At 35.8% G+C, this 19,546-nt stretch overlaps 1 protein-coding gene across 1 annotated transcript in view; it reads left to right on the forward strand.

The window, feature by feature from the left end:
• Window positions 1–19,546, forward strand: part of LOC139984942 (uncharacterized) — a 113,616-nt gene that overhangs the window by 37,364 nt on the left and 56,706 nt on the right. Inside the window, exons 2-5 of the mRNA XM_071999094.1 lie at window positions 10,415–10,579; window positions 13,170–13,268; window positions 13,503–13,586; window positions 15,276–15,317. Coding sequence (XP_071855195.1) covers window positions 10,495–10,579; window positions 13,170–13,268; window positions 13,503–13,586; window positions 15,276–15,317 — 310 coding nt within the window. The 5' untranslated portion in view covers window positions 10,415–10,494. The remainder of the gene's footprint in view (window positions 1–10,414; window positions 10,580–13,169; window positions 13,269–13,502; window positions 13,587–15,275; window positions 15,318–19,546) is intronic.

Genomic DNA, 19,546 nt, shown 5'->3' on the forward strand with positions numbered 1-19,546 from the left:
GTATATCGGTAAGCGCAACACAACTCCGTCTTAGGACAATGACTTGCCTCATTTCAGCCAGTTCTCCAACATCCACTTACTCAGTGGCGGAACGTCCATACGATCAGGGGGCGGATGCAACCCCCCCCCCGACGGACTCAAAGGGACTGCTGGCGCCCTTTTTAGCTTTTCACTACTTTTTACTTATTCGCGATAATTGACTATTTTATTGCGCTCTCATCTACCTATTGACATTTGTCATATTCTGTTGGTGTAATTTTCCGACAAAATGGCAATGACACCTATTTATTCTCCGTTTATCTGTAAATTAGAAAGGCCCGGAATGGGTCATTTCCTGCAATCTATAGAGTATCTTTACTCAAAAAATTTCTGTACGCTCCGCGCCAACCTCTGGTGGCGCTCCGCTTAGATAGTGTCGAAAGCGCCCCCCCCCCCGACTAATACCCCTAGCTCCGCCACTGCCCTTACTACACTCAAAAACGTCTTTGCGAGTACACTACGAGTAATAGCTACTCTCTTAAAACACCATCGAATATACAAATTACAATGTTTTTACAGACTTTCTCGTGCAATCTGAGAAATTGCAGGCTTGAGACCCATATTTTAGGGCTAGGTATTCGCAGCATAAAACACTCAGGAAGTGCCGTTTCCGGCCATCTGGGGGTTTGAAAAAACCTAAAATTTTATTGTACGCTTCGCGCCAACTGATGGTGGCGCTCCGCTTAGATTTTAGCATTAGCCCCCCAATAATTTTTCCGTTGCGCCGCGCCTGGACTAGTCTAAACCTTTTCGTTTTCTGATTTAAAATTAAATGCAGAGCTCCCAACTGACCCGCAATTCGCGGGAATTAGACCCGCATTCTAACACCCAAACCCGCTGACCCGCACAAGCGTCCGAAAAAACCGCATTGTAATTGTCAAGTATACATAGAAAAATTTGCATCAAATTTTGACTTAGCAACCATGATTTCTTTAGCATTTAGCAGAGTATAAAACCTCCTTTACAGCATCATTTGAACCTCACATTAGCCTATATTTCTTTTCATTGGGGCGAGCAGCGAACATTTTCATGCCACCGGAAAGAATGAAGTATCACCTACTATTCAATTTATTGATGTTACACACAAAAAATGCATATTTTTCAGAAAATTTTGGGTGACAAAAGCCTTTCTAAGTGCCACCATTTTACATGTAGGAATCACCAGGATTCAAAAAAAAATCAAAAGGGGAGGGGGACACCCCCTCCCCTTATACCCCTCCCCCAGGACGGCGATTCGTGGCATGGACCAGCATTTGCCTTCGAGAGAGTTGGGAGCTATGTAAATGTATGAGCATGAGGATTTACAGTTTAACACAATTTTGCAGTTACAGGCTGGTTGTTAGAAATCTATAACCTATGAGAAATAAAATTTCTTGAGAAAGATGATCCCAACTTTGTTTTATAAATATTTTAGAAAATTACACCTGGGAAAATTTTTTTTAGATGTAAATTAACATCACCATTGTACACTTTTGTCGCACCAAATTGCCCCCTTAGACCCCTCCCCCATATCACTCTAATGCCACTTTCACCCCTCCCAAACAAAGGTCCTGGATCCGCCAGTGTACACATGCCTATGCATAGTCCAGTCTGTTGATGTTAGTGTTAGATATATAGCCAAAAATTTGCACCTAAGTTAGGCCTAACGTTGGCCTCTGATATTAATGATTTAGACCTTGTTAATATTGATAAAAAAGTAAATGAATAAAGTTTCCGCTGTGAGGGAAGATGCAAGAAATGAGAACAGGAATCCAAAATTCATGAAACCACAGGCAGTATTCTGCAGGCACAACTTCTTGCGCCACTTGCGAGATCATACCTATGATACACAATATATTGTAGCTTAGGCAAGATCCCAAAGGGTGAGGGCAACTTGCAATTGCCTGATCAGAGCATTCTATGTTGAATTTCTAGTGTTTGGATTCTGGAGTTGGACATAGGACCCAAACCTAAGCTAGCATTTACCTTTCATTAGGGCTTTACTGTAACTAGTTACAATTTAAGATCATCCATGAATAGTATCGAGTTTATTCGTTTGCCTGGCAACTAGCCTAGGCCCATAACTAATTGTTCCTCACCACAACTGTAGCATGTAGAGTCTAGAACTGCTTATGTGATGTTCATAAGGAAAAGGATGAATATAATTATGAGTTCACAGTAAGGAGGCTTTGATGTGTGATACCTCGCCCTCATAATGATTTTCAATTTTCTGTGTTATTGGTGCTTAAACTTTTACATGCCGAATAACATCATACGGTAATACTTCAGCCTAGTGACTCTAAAATGGTTGATAAGTGGTCTTTAATGTGTCATTTACTTTGTCAATAGGCACTAAGCACTCATCAAGAAAGAGGAAAGTAGAAGAAATCCTTAAAAAAAATCGGTGGCCTTGGCACATAAAGTTCTATGAACTAAACAACTTTTCAGTCTGGTACTTCTCTGGCAAAGGTATGTTAAAAAATTCTTTCAGTTTTGTTAAAGTGATCTGCTGTAGGGGGAAGGATAGCTTGAAATAAGTTACAGACACTTGTAACCAGTGAAACACTAAGATATTTGACTCTTGTTTCATTTTTTTTATTTAGGGTTACTTATAAGGGCTGTGTTATTCCGGTTATAATCCCCTAACCATTTAACCGTTTGATTATCTGAGCAATTTATGGTTATCTGGCATAGCCATTATTTCAAAAGCTGTAAGACGTACGTAACTTAGTATAGGGTTAACTAACCCTTAGTATACACACCTGCATATTGGAAAGGCCTAGGCTGGGCCTATCCTACACCTGCATTTCATAAGACATGCCCCATGATAAACTGTTATGAAATAATTTGCACAACAAGTTCTTACTTCTCTACAAAATGCCATCTTCATGTTTTGACCTTAGTATTCACTAAGATTCCAATTACTAATTTTAATATCATTACTGAACAGCAACTTTACAATTATGTTTAACGGTATTATTGCTTTGCTAAGCATTTTCTCAAGAATCCATGAGTCTCCACAAGTTTGCGCAACTTACAGAAAAATCCAATATATATTATATGTGGAAAGATCAATTTTTTTTTAACACACTTAATACCCATTGACATTGGTCACGGATCAAAAGTTGGCCCTAGAAATTTGAACTTGCCTAAGTTAAATGCTCACAAGGAACAACATTTTTAATCAATGACATTCCATTGTAAGAAGAACCTTGGCCAATCAGATCTTGTAACATATTTTCTAAAGACCAAACAGATCAAGCAATGTGATTGGTTTAAGTTCAAAATGTGAGAAATAATTATCCTAACTATGAAATAATATGGCCTATACTGAAACTTGCGAGGATGGTTTAGAATTGTCCTTTTTGATGGTGTCACAAGAATAAATGACCTGTAGGGCTTCAGATATTATCCTTCAAACGTTAACATATTTGCAACCCAAACCATAATTTTGTTTAAACTTACACAGTTGTGTTGCTTAAGTGTTCCGCTTATTCTATACGTCTACACAATAACGGGAAACAGTGGAAAACAGTAATTTCCTTCTAGTATTTGAATGATCATCCAGATGGTACGAAGACTATAATACCTAAAACTATTAGCTCAGGCTTGAAGTATTAGATCCCCAATTTTTGGGGAGAAAGGTGAGTCGGACTCCTGCAAAACAAATATCAAACCCTTTACATACCCTATTCATTTACCGTCTGGATGAAAGAAGTGTTATTGGGTGCACATGTTCATTAGACTGAAAGCGTTAAGTTTTTTTTTGTAGGCATGGACACTAAGACAGAGTCAATTTTTTTTTTTTTGGCAAGTGAAGATGAATATTTTCTTGTAAGATTAATACTAGCAATATCATATGGAAGTAATCTAGCAAGAATAGTTTGGCTTTGTAACAACATTTTATGCTTGGCCTATATGTTTTTACCAACATTTTCTAAGACGCATCGAACATCTTATCCCAAATATCTTATCCTTGTTTTTCTTTGTTATTTACTTAGGTCGCAGGGATATTTTAGAATTCCTTGATGTTCATGAAATCTTTGGCCTTGATAAGAAGACTTTCAAAACAAACGTAATGAATGAAGTCAACAAGTCTGAAAATATTGCAAATGGAGAGAAAGCATATGCAGGAATAACATCGGATGATGAACCGTCTACCTTAGTTTTAATTTACCCCTGAGCCGAGAGCATATCTACCTTTTGGAAGGACCACAATTGTAGTAAAGGATATGTTCACTTTAGGGAAGACATCCCTTCAGTAGGTATTAATACTAGCTGCATGATATTTCCATAGTCATGTACTCGTGGACTGTTGGCTTTTAGAGAAAGGTGTTAAAGAAAGGTGATGTTGGCATATAGAAATATCACTCCAGGTTGATGCATCATTACAGAACATCACATGTGTCGAAAACTTATGTGTATCCTTTTAAGACAGGTCTTACATATTATTCTCTCAGGGAGAATATAAACAGGTATATTATCCTCTAAGTACCACAGAAATGGGAGGACTATAAAGACTTATAGGAATATGTTTTTTCCTGGCTTCATATGATTTCTTTTGAGAAATGCAAAGTTTGTCAGTAGTAGCAGTACAGGCTATTTGCATCATAACATCACCTTTCTTAAAGGGTAAGGTTTGTCATTTTCTTTTAAAAAGATAACATTTATTATCCCTCAGGGCAAATATACACAGGTAAATTACCTTTTAAGGATCAAAGTGACAGTATGATGTGGGAATCTCATATCCTTCTGTATTTGCTTCATGAACACAAAGGTTTGCATCTGAACTATGATTTAAAGAGATATATTCTGATTCACAGTCCACCATGAGTATATGACACAGGGTAAATGATTGACACCTTAACGATTAGTGGAGGCAGATATGTGTACAGTATTGTCACCATAGTCCACTAGAAAGAATGCATGAATGGTTTACTTGGATCAGTGTTAAGCCTGTACGTACAGCACAACACAGATATATTTTACAACACACTTAATTGTGGGGATATCATATCCTACTAAGGAGATGCTGTTGATAAGATTCCTCCACAACTTGTGTAACAGGATTGTGTGCTATCCAATGTATATGCCTGTCTGTTTGTACATCAGTAACTCTCCTACAATGACCAATGTTCAGAGATCTTCAGAGAGATTCAAAAACTATTTGTATTACCACCTTGGAAGAAATTTAACTCACTGGGACATTCAGTTCATTTAGAATGTCTAACAATTTGGAGAGTAAAGACCTCCAGGAAAGTACATTTTGAAACTTCTAGTAATTATAACGTGTTATAATTTGAGGCCTAAACAGACTTACTTTTAACATAACTATACATATACTTTTTCAAGTAGACATATAAATAGGTTAATTAATATGGAACGCCAAAAGGACCACAGTGACATGTACCACTACTAATTTGACATGTACTACTACTAATTCGAAGTGTACTACTACTAATTTGAAGTGTAATACATGTAAAATGTCGCGTACTACTACTAATTCGAGGTGTACTACATCTAAAATGTCGCGTACTACTACTAATTCGAAGTGTACTACATCTAAAAAGTCACGTACTACTACTAAATTGGAGAGATGGCGCTATTCACAATCTTTCCGATACCATGTCATCGAGTTGCGCATCTGCATTAAAATAATGATGAAGAAAACATTCTTCAATACTCTGTTGATTCAAATGTCTATTTTACAGTTTATACCTTTAAGGTCTGTGGCAAATATAGAAAATAGCATATAGTTTGGCACAGCTGGGGAATCAAAAGCATTCTTGACATTTCAATGACGGGGAAATTGCTGCTTGTGAATAATAATGTGTATTACAATTTTAAGAGTTAAAAACTGGTGTACTATATTTTCTATATTTGCCACAGACCTTAAAGGTATAAACTGTAAAATAGACATTTGAATCAACAGAGTATTGAAGAATGTTTTCTTCATCATTATTTTAATGCAGATGCGCAACTCGATGACATGGTATCGGAAAGATTGTGAATAGCGCCATCTCTCCAATTTAGTAGTAGTACGTGACTTTTTAGATGTAGTACACTTCGAATTAGTAGTAGTACGCGACATTTTAGATGTAGTACACTTCAAATTAGTATTACTACAGTTCGAATTAGAAGTAGTATGCGACATTTTTGATGTAGTACACTTCGAATTAGTAGTAGTACGCGACATTTTGCATGTATTACACTTCAAATTAGTAGTAGTACACTTCGAATTAGTAGTAGTACATGTCAAATTAGTAGTGGTACATGTCACTGTGGTCCTTTTGGCGTTCCATAAATTAACTCTTTTAAGGTATTCACGATGGAAGTAGTATTAAAGAGATAGATTTCCGTGTGAAGTTGAGTCTTTGTTTGCGCAAAGATTTAAGTATAATTTTCTTTTCTCTGTACGTAAGATTATGTAGTAAAATATGCATTTTTCAGTCTGCTGTCAAAGCAGGATTGCTTATTAACTTTGTTTCAATTACGATATTCCAGACTTTGGGTAAGAGTTCATTGTCACTTTACTGGTTTATATTTTTAACACGTTGCAGAGGAAGCCCCAAAGTGCTATGTCCGTGTGTCTAGATGTGCAAAATATAACAACATGCTTACCTTAGCACAATCCACAATTGTGCATGGAGGAATATGACAGCTCCTTTGGGTGCCATCTATATTGCTGCCAGGCTCATTGAAACAATACTAGCCTGGACGCAGAAACCCAACAAAAAAATCAACTCTCCCGATGTCCTCTAAACGTAAATTATATTGAAAGGACTTGACAAATATCTTGTCTTGAATTTCGATAAAATTGCAAGGTAACGCCAGTCATGTGACCAAGTTATGAAGTGCAAATGTGGGAACTGGAAGGAAACAATAATGAAAATGAAATATAGCGCCATTACATCAAGCAGATGGTAGAACTGATAATCTCTCTCTATTATGTTCTACCAGTTATTGGAATACACATACACCGTAATAGGTATTTGGGTATTTTCATCAACTTGAAATCGCACAAAGATCACAGTCGTAGCATTTGCTCGCTATACTTTAGTACAAACATACTTCAAGTATTGTGAGCAATGTAATAAACTACAAACTGCTTGAATTGCCTAATGGAATGTAACGCGTTAGTTGTAAAGCGCATAGAGAAGCAACACTCACTCAATCCTAATTGTATCGTCGATATTTCTTAACTGGAATATTAGAGAAGCTGTCAAAACATCAAATTAGCTCTAAAAACGTTAGGAATATCATATCGATCGAAATGAATTACAATTTACAGCGTTTTAAATACGGCCAACACGGTTGTTTTCACTTTTTGAAAAATAATTTTCTCTGTTCTTAGGTGATGTAAAATCAAACAATAAGATAGCTACGCCCTTGTTTCGCACTGATAACAATGTAGATTGATATATTTGTGTACTCTTTTAAATTTGTATCCTAAGTTTGACAATTGTTATAGCAGTTTCATTGTATGTCAATGATGCTGTTTTTTGGTGTTGCTGTTGGTAGGCGATGTTACAGGTTTAGTGTATTAACATCTCTCCATATTTACATATCTTGCTTCAGTGGGTTTGATAACAATTGGAACTAAAATTGTATGCATATGACAAAGTAAGTAAAGGCATATGTAAAGACATACGAACTACACTAATACTGGTAACAATAACATAGACGACAAAGGTAAGGCCTAACATGATGTATCAACTTTCAGCGAAACTGAAGCAATTCAATGGCAATTTGAACTTGTTTTCCTTTTAAATCACTGCCACTTTGCGAATGTTATTAAAATTATATTGCCAAAACACATAATTCACTCACTACTAATAATACAACGCTTAAGTCTCTGCAATTGGAGTAATACAGAATACAACAGCCAAGTCTTTCAACATCAGGTAGTTATATGTGGCAGAATCACTGATATACTGGCTGCACCTATGCTGTTTCAAAGAATTTCCAAATGAACAACAGCAAAGACTGATGCCGCTGCTTGTTCTGCGAACATAGCTTGTCTATTGTAACATAACGTTAGCAATAGTAGCTAGCCTTTGGCAAGTAACCTCATTGCACTTCTGACCTATTGTACAATGAGCGAAGAATCATTAGTTTTCGTTTAACTAAATCAAATTGTATCCGACCTTTTTTAGTGTATATCAGCCTAACCGAATCGGCAGTTAAATGCTTCTTTGTTGTTTTTCAGCCGAAATTACAAGTAATCTGGAATTATGTTATCTAAACTTATCATCACAGCTCTCAAATAATCATGGGTCACTAAGTCAAGGCGTCTAACAGCCAAAAATGAATATGTCGTGGTCTAGAGTTGTCATAAGTTAGGTTAGTAATTGCTTAGTAATTTCGTGCTCTCAGCACATACCTGGAAATTATCGTAAGCCTAGCCAATTCTATCGTTGTTGTTGCTGACATGTGTAAAAAAGAACGTATTTGCAACATTTAAGTTTGTACTATTAGATCTGTTGTACGGCACCTACCAACAGTGTTCCAATGATCCCTTGTATGATTTTTGCTGTACAGTGCTAATTGACATCATAAGTGTTAGTGTAATTCAGTAATTCAGTCTGAGCTGTTCGTTGACTGACACCTGTTATTTTTACCCTAAGCGTTCACAGATTTGCAATTCGAAGTTAAAATTCATCTTATATAGTGTGGTGTGCGTGCTATAGCAGTCACTTATTGGTATCGGGTCGATACCCAGACGAAAGATGTTAAAGGCAATTCCAAATTCACATTTATTTCTCATAAAGAAAAATGCATGTTATGGATGCCCGGTCTTATGTAAAACAAGAAAGCAATATTTTGTATTCCTTTGCTTTTATATTTTGTCTAAAAATGTTCATGTAGGATATCGACATACTAACGCAAATGGTAAAACACTACGTCAGATAGTTGTTGCAATAACCCGTCAGTCATACCAGGAAATGACGTGTCAGCAATTTTATTACTAATTTCAAAGAAATATTGATGAAGTACATTTGTTCATCCGCTGCACATTACATACAATGATGGAATACAAGGCAAGCTTCGCTTTGTTGTAAACATTTAATTTTCTGAAGGTTGGTGGCTTTCTCATGAGAGTGTAACCTACAAACAAGTTACGGCTGCTCCATTGTCTTTTTTGAATTTCCCTCTGATTGTACTCAACTGTATACAGCGCCATTACATCAAGGAGATGGTAGAACGGTAAATAACTCTCCACATCTCTTCTACCAGTTATTGAAATACACATACATCGTAGCTATAGTGTGCTATTTTACTTTTAATACATTAATTTTCCAATTTTATTTCAATTCACTTTTGGCTAAAAACTTAGTAATGAACAGACGGTCATCTTAATGTAAATTTATATAAATTAATATCAAAATCTTTTCATTTTGTGAAATTTAACAGGAGTTACTCTACTTATATGATATATGCCTTCACCTTAGGATAAGTATATCTTAAATATGTTTGTAATGAGAACAATTGGTACAATGTTCATCAACTTGAAATCGCACAAGGTCACAGCTGTAGCGTTTGCACAAAATTCTATGCAAACATTTTTCAAGTTAGCAATGTAATAAACCAATGAACCGCTTGAATTGCCCAATGGAATACCAACGTAATAGTTAATAGCTCATTGAGGGGCAAAACTCTGTGTCGTGCACGCCTTGGAGAGCAAACAGTCGCTCTGTTTTTTTTTATGGTTCATTCACAGAATGTCACCACATGAAAGCTACTTCACACGACGGTGCAACAATATCCATTGCAACGATTACCTTTACCCAATAGAGCAATCTTGCTACAGCCAACACAATGACTCGCACTAACAGCGCTAACCTTATCGAAACGAGGTTCAGCCGCGATCATAATATTATCGTCGAAAATACTTTCACTGGCACATTATAAAAGCTGACAAACATCAGATTAGCTCACATATCGTTAAAAATTGCATATCGATCGATATGAGTTATTATTCACAACGTTTAAGGCACTGTCAAACGTTTTTTTGTACTTTTTGAGAAGTAATCATGTTGTGTTTCTAGGTAATGTAAAATTAAACATTAATGCTCTCACTAGTAAAATAGCCACGTCCTTGTTTCGCACTGAAAACAATGTTGATTAATATATCTTGTATTCTTGTTTATTTGTATCCTAATTTAAACTCATGTTATAGTAGTTTTAATGTATACCAGTAATGTAAATTTTCTATTTTGTGTCTTGTAAGCTTTATCGTGAACTTTTGGTGGTCGATGTTACATGTGTATCAACAGCTATCCATATTTACATATATCACATATATACAGTATAACTATTGTTGTACTGTATATAAAATATTATAACTAAGACGTTATATGTTAATACATTGCATCTGACCTTTATTTTTCATCAGTTGCTTCTTAGCCTAGTTGAACACAACATTGTCAAGTCCCGCAAGCTAAAGTCGTTAATCGGAGTTAGTCTCATAAAGAAATGGGGTCGCGAATCAGTTCCAAAGCGAAGGACAATGACCACGGGTCCAATAAGCGGCTTCTTAGCGTCTCTAACGTCATTAACGGTAAGTCTTAACATGATGTTTTAATTTTCCAGCGAGACTGAAACACTTCAATGGACAACTTTTTTTGTCTATCTTTAAATAGCTACCATTTGGCGAGCGCGACTAAAACAATACTGGCTAAAATGCATACTTTACTCACAACAAATAATACGTATTATGATATGCAACTTGGGTAGTAAATTAGACAACAGCAATTCTTTCCAACTTAACTTAGCAGAACCACGGATATACTGGCTGCACCTATGTTGTTTCGGAGAATTCCCAAGAAACGACAGCACGGGCTGATGCCGCTGCATGTTCTGCGAAGAAAACTATCAGTAGCATTAATTATGTTGGTTATAATTTATGGTTTGCTATTTTTACAATTTGAATGCATTGCAACTAAAATGGAGAATGAGGTGGGATAGCCAATTTAATTTTCAAGGAAAGTGGTAATTTAACCTGGAATGAGGTCAACAATTCTTTTATATTAACCAAGATAATGGTGACATCAACCAGGATAAAAATAACCAGAAAGAGGTGGAACATTCTGTGATATTAACCAGGATAGTATTAACACCAACCAGGAAAAGGTTGGTTAATTTGACCAGGAAAGAGGTGGAACATGTTATGATATTAACCAGGATATTATTAGCACCAACCAGGAAATTTTGGTTGACTTAACCAGGAAAGAGGTGGAATACTTTTGATATTAACCAGGATAGTAGTCACATCAACCAGGAATTGTTGGTTATTTTAACCAGGAATGAGGTGAATACCCATTGGTATTAACCAGGATAGTGGTAACAGGAAATTTAACCAGGTTTTCCTGGTTATTTCTACCAGGATTTTGTTTACATTTCATTCACCAGGATACCTGGTGAAAACAACCAGGATATGGAGGGTGGCATATAAACTGGTGTAATTTCACCAGGTTGCGTTTAGAGTGTATATCTAAACACATTTGTATACACATGACATGCAACATGTTGTCATATGAAGTTTAGCATGATTATTACATGGAATTAAGGCAAATTGTGGGTGAGGGGTGAAAAACTCAGGAGCAGGAAGTAAATAGTTACTCTTAAGACAAAAAGGCAAGGAAACACCTGCTTCAAGTGATATGATGGGGATATAACAACATAATACATAACATTTAACACTTTACTTAAGCACTGTAAAAACTGAAAGGGCTTATTTACAAAAAAAAAAGGTAAATGTAAATCCTGCATAGTTGCACCCCTAGGGGGTATTTTTGTACTAGTAAAAATTGTATCTATTTGTGATGTACTTTACACAAGTTTTTACGATCTGAACAACCGCCGAGGTGCGTAATTTTACATTTTAATTTTAATTTACACACACGAATGGTATATGTACCAATTTGGGGTTCGCTGTGCGGGATTTTCATTTACCCTTGTAATTGTCTCGTACTTTCAAACAAGATGTGTTTTATAACCCCATCAAATGCGGGTCAATGAACACACATGAATAGTATATGTACCAAGTTGGATGTCGCTGTGCGGGATGTATATTTACCTTTGATTTCTCGTAATTTTACACACGATGTGTTTAATTACCCCATAAAAAGCGGGTGAATTTACACACACAAATGGTACATGTACCCATTTGGGTGTCGCTCTGCGTGATTTACATTCACCATTACTTCTCGTAATGGTACACACGATGTGTTTTCATTTACCCTTAATATTCAGGTTAATTTACACACACAAATATTATGTTTTCTTTTGGTGTTGCTCTGCGGGATTTACATTCATGGTCCGACAATAGTTGATCCTAGTTTCGGTAAGGTGCAAAAAGATACATTCCTTTATAGTAAGGACAATTAATTACTATTAGTTTGCATATGTAGGGACTACATGTACTATACATATCTGTTTCGTGTAAATGAGAGGTCAGTGCCCGTTGTGCCTCTCGCATGACAAGCTTTGATGACAAAGATGGTTAAACTTATTTCTTTTACCTTTTTTAGAAATACTAGAGGTTCCACATGGAGGGCCCAATTCTACACAAAGTAATTAATATGAATGCTTTCGAAAAAGCAAGGGTCGTAGTAACAATAACTGCGCAGGAACAAGGTTAATGGTTTTAGCAGCATCGTGAGAAATTTAGAGAAAGGAAGTTTGGTTAACTCGTTGTGGGTTTATTATCATTAGTAAGTTTCTCCCAGTGGGCAAAATTAAACCACGGATCCGAAACTATATAACTGTTAAAACATCAACACTCGTGGTAATCTACTTACGTGGGCTTTGAAATATGAAGTCGAAATTCTGGCTAAAGTCATTTTTTAAGGATTTTACGGCAACTTTGTTTGAATAAAAAAGATAACGATGAATTAAAAACGCATGTTTTGATTCAATTAAGCATAATAGTACATTAAATTTACAATTTGCAATTATCTGGTGATGACTATATATATGTGTATTAACAACTATATAAGCAAGCACAAAATGGAGTTTAGTCCACTTAGTGCGCATACTGTTTATTCCAGAATCGGCTAAACACATAAACCAATAAACTTGATGAATTGTTCATGAATTTTGTCCTGAAAGATACTTTCATTCATGTTAATTGCTTAAATTTCCAATAGATATAAACAATTCAGATCCGGTTTTACCAAAAGAGGAAGCAAACGATAAAACGAAGGAGGATGAGGTAAAGATACTGGTCGAGGAGCAGCAAGAAACAGGTAACATGAAAACAAATGCAGTTGATATTACGATGCCTTACGATACAAAATTATCATCTCATGATTCTCATCTAATAAAATACATCAATTACGCAACTGATTTGAATATAAAACATAACAATGTATTAAAAATGCAAAACCAATAAACTCGATAAATTATTCATGAATTTTTATCTGAAAGATGCTTTCATTGATGGTAATTGCTTAACTTATAAATAACTTTGAACAATACAGATCAGGTTAAAAAGCAAGAGGAGGAAAACGATGAGGATGCGGAGGATGAGGTAAAGATAGAGGTCGAGAAGAAGCAAGAAGAAGGTAACATGAAAAACAAATGCAGTTGATATTACGATGCCTTACGAAACAAAATTATCATCTCATGATTATCATCTAGTTAAATATGATACAAATGACGAGGAAACAAATATAACTTATGAGTGTAGCTTTTATGTCGTAAACACTGGAACAATGGTATTATCTACGTCATAGGTCCAATTCATTAAAGACACCAACAGAAAAAAAAACCCCATCCAAGTTGTCTATGTGAACCAAACGCAGTAGCATCGCACGAAAACTATCGCAAACAGAAGCACGCATGTCGTTGGTACAGTAATTGTGTTTTGGCTTTGCTATGCTAAAACCATGATGTGAATCCCGATTGAAGTTGCATGCATACATAAGATTGCTTTAAAAATGCATTAATATCGTATCAACTAGGCGTAACACTGCATTACATCTTCAGTTGAGGCAATTTTTAAAGATGAACCCGACCTTTACGGACACTGTGCACAAACATGCTACCGATGTGCAACTGTAAATTATCTGGTGATGAGTCTATTTTCAATTGCATTTTTATGTCTGGACTTAAATTCCGTTTTCCGGGCTGAAATGTATCATTGTGTCGCTGGCGTTAAAAACAAATTTCGGACAAACCTAGTCAGTGTGTAGTACGTTAAGTGTTTCAATACCAAACATGTAGGGGGATGAAGTAGTTTCACCTATCAAAATGATATGTTCAGAATGCTTTTCGCTTGCATTTGTATTATTTTAATGAAAGCTGCCCACATTTATTATATTGTAACACTACATCAAATGAATAAGTACAGAGCGTTCCAGTTTCCAAGTTGACCTATTCTTAAATAAACCTACTTGATATGCAAAAGCCAGAAATTCAGAGAAAGGAAGTTCGGTTTACAATCTATGTGTTTACATTTCCTTAGTATCTCCCAGTGGGCAAAGGTTAACCACGAAAACGATACTGTGTAGCAGTAGAAAAATTATAAGTACCTGTAGTTATCTATTTGCGTGGGCTAAGAAATATCACTAAATTCTGCCTAGAGTCATTTTTTAATGATTTTACGCAACATCCCTAATTGTTCTTGATCCAGATTGATGCTTGATGCATACTGATATTTGAATTACAATGCATCAGTTTAACATCAACTAGGCATTATTTTACATTAAATGTACAGTTGAGACAGTTTTGAAGATAACATCAACCAACACGGACACTATGGACTGCCATGTTAGCGCATGTACAACTGCATTTATTTGTAACTACTGTGTGTGTGTTGGCAACTATAATAACGAGCAGAAATGGAGTTGTGTCTTCTCAATGCGAACACTGCTTACACAAGAAGCGGCTTTATGTCACATAAAACCAATAAAGTCGATAAACGGTTCATGGATTTTGACCTGAAAGATAATTTCATTCATGGTAATTGTTTAACTTCTCAATAACATGGAACAATTCAGTTCATAAGGTTTTACTTCATGTGTCACCAAAAATATATTATTTGATCCTTCTTTCGGTAGGATGCAAAACAGATACATTCCTTAATAGTAAGGACAATTCGTTACCATTAATTTGCACATGAAGGGACTACGTGTACGATGCATATCTGTTGGGTGTAAGTGAGAGGTCAGTACCCGTTGTTTCCCTCGCATGAAAATCTTTGGTGAGAAAAATTGGTTCATGGTTAACGCTTATTTCTTTTACCTTTTAAGGAAACCAAGAGGGTTCAAGTAAAGAAACCGAGGCTTCAAGAGGTAAGTAATGTGAACGCTTTGAAAATACCAAAGACCGTATAAACCTTAACTACGCATGAACAAGATGAATGGTTTAGCAGCATCGTGAGCCACATAATTCACGTCCATGTATTACTGATGAGTATTGGTATACAGTTAGCTTTACGCTACTTAAACCTTGCCGGTGTTAGTTATCCAATGTATGTAAGATTTTCATACTTGTATTTATGCATTAATTTATATGTTTCTAATATAACATTTGACAATTGGTTTTCATTATCACGGACGAAAGCGCATCGAAGTTCGCGTATACAAAAGAATTAGCAAAGCAAATGTCTTAATTCACTATCACATCGATAACCCCATTGGCCCTAGAAAAAAGAATTCACCGGTTGTCAGCACTAGCCTATAATATTATACATGTAGTGGTGTGACTCGTGTCCTCATCAAGTAATGCAAATTCATCTCCTAAATACCGATACTTACAGACACCCAATCTATGTTTACAGCCGTTCTTCACATTGCCGCATTTCAAAACGCTTTGAAGTCACACAAATACACGACGTATAATATCCAACCTGAGTTTAACTCGAATGATCTATTGACATGTTGGAACTTTATCCATGTGACTTTTATTTTCACCGTAAGTTACCCTTCTAGCATGTCAACAGTTATTGTAGATTCAGTTTGCACCGAGAGACTTTCTTAGCAAACCATTGTAAACATCTGAAAAGAAACTTCAAATATTCAATCGTTATTTGTTAATAACTTTTGCGTAACAACTCATCACACGCTTTACAAATCCTCCAGATGTTTTAAGCCACTCAAAAATATGATCATTGCTTTACAAATCCTTGTCGCGGTATGAAAGAGCTCTCTATTCCAATACCATTCGCTATCATATTGGTTTATCTAGTTCATTGTTGGTATTCGCCTTGGTCGTTTATTCTATCTATTCTTTTGTTTTCATTTTTTGTGTACTAAAGTACTAATTGACAATATTTTATTGTATGATACATCCCGCTATAAGCTGTATAATACCTACTTTTATAAATATATGCCCAATTGAGAGCGCTATGAACTTGCCATTATAACGTTATCATCTTAAACCTACACATATATTATTCTTACACAATACACGTGAATGAGATAAAGGAGTATTGGGTTCAGTACATGTTGGAAGGAATCTTTTACACCACACTTAGTTTACAAAAATGAAAAATTGACTCCTTTGTAAAGACAACATCCCAACGGTGCATTTCCTTTTACGCCACATAGAAATCATTATCAGCGTATCAGTGGCTCGCCGTCGTTTATTTATGTTACATCAGTAATATTGTGCTTGGTCAACAAGTTTGAATCTACGGATGGGAGTGTTACTGTGGTTACGGGGAATTTTGTACAGTGATGACCAACTGCTGGAAAATTCTTTGCTGGTTTCACAATAATGGTACATACGCAGAGAAACCAACTAACTGCATTGATCCACATTTAAAATGGTGTCACACTATGATCAACATTATTACTTTTAAAATCTTCATTGATTACTATTTTACTTCCATCTGCATTATTAAGTTTTAGAAAATAAAATCGTAACTATTATTGTATGCAATTCGTGTTTGTTTAACTCAAGTTTACTATGACTCACGTCTTCGCTCATTCAAATCACAACTCGTGGCGATCGTAAATCGTATAGGTATGTAGTTCGATAGTCTTATTGTCCTTGAGTTGAGTAGTTGGTACGTCGATCGCAATTCCTATAGATGGTAATAAATACTACTTATGAATAGGCCTTGGGATTCGTGACCTCTGACCCTTGAATGGATAATAGCGTTAGAAGCCGGTAATGCACCACAAGTTATGCTTACGAATACAACCACTAAGCTTGCAGCATATCGAAATCCCGGTTAAAGAAAAAAATTCCCCTTAAATTTCGCTAACATTATCGTTTGAATTATTTTTTTGGCATACGCTTAATGGCCGTAATGAACTAGTTTTTCCTGCAATATTTGACCCTAAATAGATGCAAGTAGTAGATGACAATAAATCATATATCCCGGCATGCATGTAATAAATATGATATCCATTGACCATTGGCCTAACAGTTTAGGAAGAGTTGACCAAAACATTATTCTCTCTACTGGCAATTCCATACACTTCACTCTCCCACGAACACACACACACTCACATGCAGGTTGTTTTTGTACCCGCATTAACTCCACCCTCCTCATTCCCCTCTTCGCATATTATGTTCCCTATAGTATCCCCTTAAATGTACACTTACTCTCCGACTCACCCGTCAGTCACACAGATAGATCGATATTTATTCAGCGAATCATATATAAATATAATGGAAATTGGTTGATAACAAGAGCTCAAGACATTAAAAAGTGTAAACAACAAATAAGACCTATAATAATGCACATAGATATGAAAACGTTCTTATAAAATAATAAGATGAACACAATATCAAATGTACCTACAAAATATTGAAGCGTAAAAAAATATGTAAATGAATGCCCTCATATCCTAAATTAAGTCTACAAAGTTAAGTATTGTTTAACGGTTTTGTTGCGCATTGGATATCTTCACAGCAGAAGGATACAAACTGTCAGTCAATCTTTTAGAACCCTTAAAAGTACGTATTTTTTTTCCTGAAGGCGGGAACTTGAAATAATCAGTTGTTGGGTGGTAATCATCATTCAATATAAGTTGCAGCACGTTTTAATGTTCGCTCCTGGTAGGGTAAGTGAAGGGACGGTAGGCCTGTGCCAATGAGGCACTCCGCGTTTCTTATGACAGATTCTAGTTTCCTTAGATCATTCTTACTTGCGCGACCAAAACAGACATAAATGTTTAAATTTAAAATACTTTCAATAATAGCACGATAAAAATTAATTAAAATATTCTGACTGACACCATACGATTTTAGAGCGTGCAAAAAGAATAGTCTCTGTCGTCTCTTTTTCAATATCTCATCAGTATTTTTTCCATGATAAGTTGTCCATAATAAACGTGCCTAGCAACTTAAATGCGTTTACCTGTTCTACAACATATCCATTAATAATGATAGGGTCCTTTGTATTTGTGTTTCGTCTAAAGTTCACAATTAATTCCTTAGTTTTGTCCACAATCAGAATCAAGTTGTTATCGGTGCACCATTTCACCAAGGGATCCACTTCGTCACTGTAGCCACTTTCATCTTCGTTGATAATCAAACCAGTCACTGTAGTGACGTCTACAAATTTGATGATTCGTGAGTTCTGATCGGCGGCTCTGCAATCGTAGGTTAACAGAGAGTACAATAGCGGTGATAATACACAACCCTGAGGAGTACCAGTGTTGAAAACAATAGATGCTGAATGAATGTTGCCTACTCTAACAGTTTGTCTGCTACATAGAAGGAAATCTTAAATCCAATCACAAATACACGCAGGGAAGTTGAGGTGTTCCAATAATTTAAAATGTAACCGCGAAGGAGTAATAGTATTAAAGGCAGAACTGTAATCAATAAAAAGTACTCAGGCGTAGGAACATTTTTTTCCCAAATGGGCAAAAGTTTCATGTATCCATATGGCAATAGCATCTTCAACTGATCTGTTTGCGCGATATGCAAATTGAGATGGATCGAAATCAGTAGCTAATTGAGCACACCATTATCAAGTTTTGCTAGCAGAATTCGTTAATCGGATTATGTGTTATAAAGCAATGAAGAAGCGCGAATTTGTCAAAGGTAGACATACGAACTACACTTATCCTGGCTACGATGACGGAGAAGACAATGGTTAGACCTAAAATGATGTATCAAATTTATTTAATCGGAGTTAGTCTCATAAAGCAATGGCGCAGATCAACCTTTTTCAAACCTAAACATGCCAACTACATGTTCATTGTACCGTTGCGTCAAGACAACGTCCCACTATTGGAACTTACTGGTAATGCCTAGCATGATTTATTAACTTCCAGAAGGACTGAAATACTTCCATGTACACCTAAAATATTTTGTGTTCAATAAATATATATATATATATATATATATATATATATATATATATATATATATATATATATATATATATATAAATAGCTGCTATTTGGCGAGCGTGACTAAATTTATATTGGCCAAAACGCATAATTTACTCACAACTAATAATACAACGCTTAGAATCTGCAATTAGGGTAGTACGGAATACAACAGTAATTCTTTCCAACTTAGTGTTTAGCAGAACCACAGATATACTGGCTGCACC

Source organism: Apostichopus japonicus, chromosome 17, assembly GCF_037975245.1.
Source record: "Apostichopus japonicus isolate 1M-3 chromosome 17, ASM3797524v1, whole genome shotgun sequence".
Classification (NCBI taxonomy): Eukaryota; Metazoa; Echinodermata; class Holothuroidea; order Aspidochirotida; family Stichopodidae; genus Apostichopus; species Apostichopus japonicus.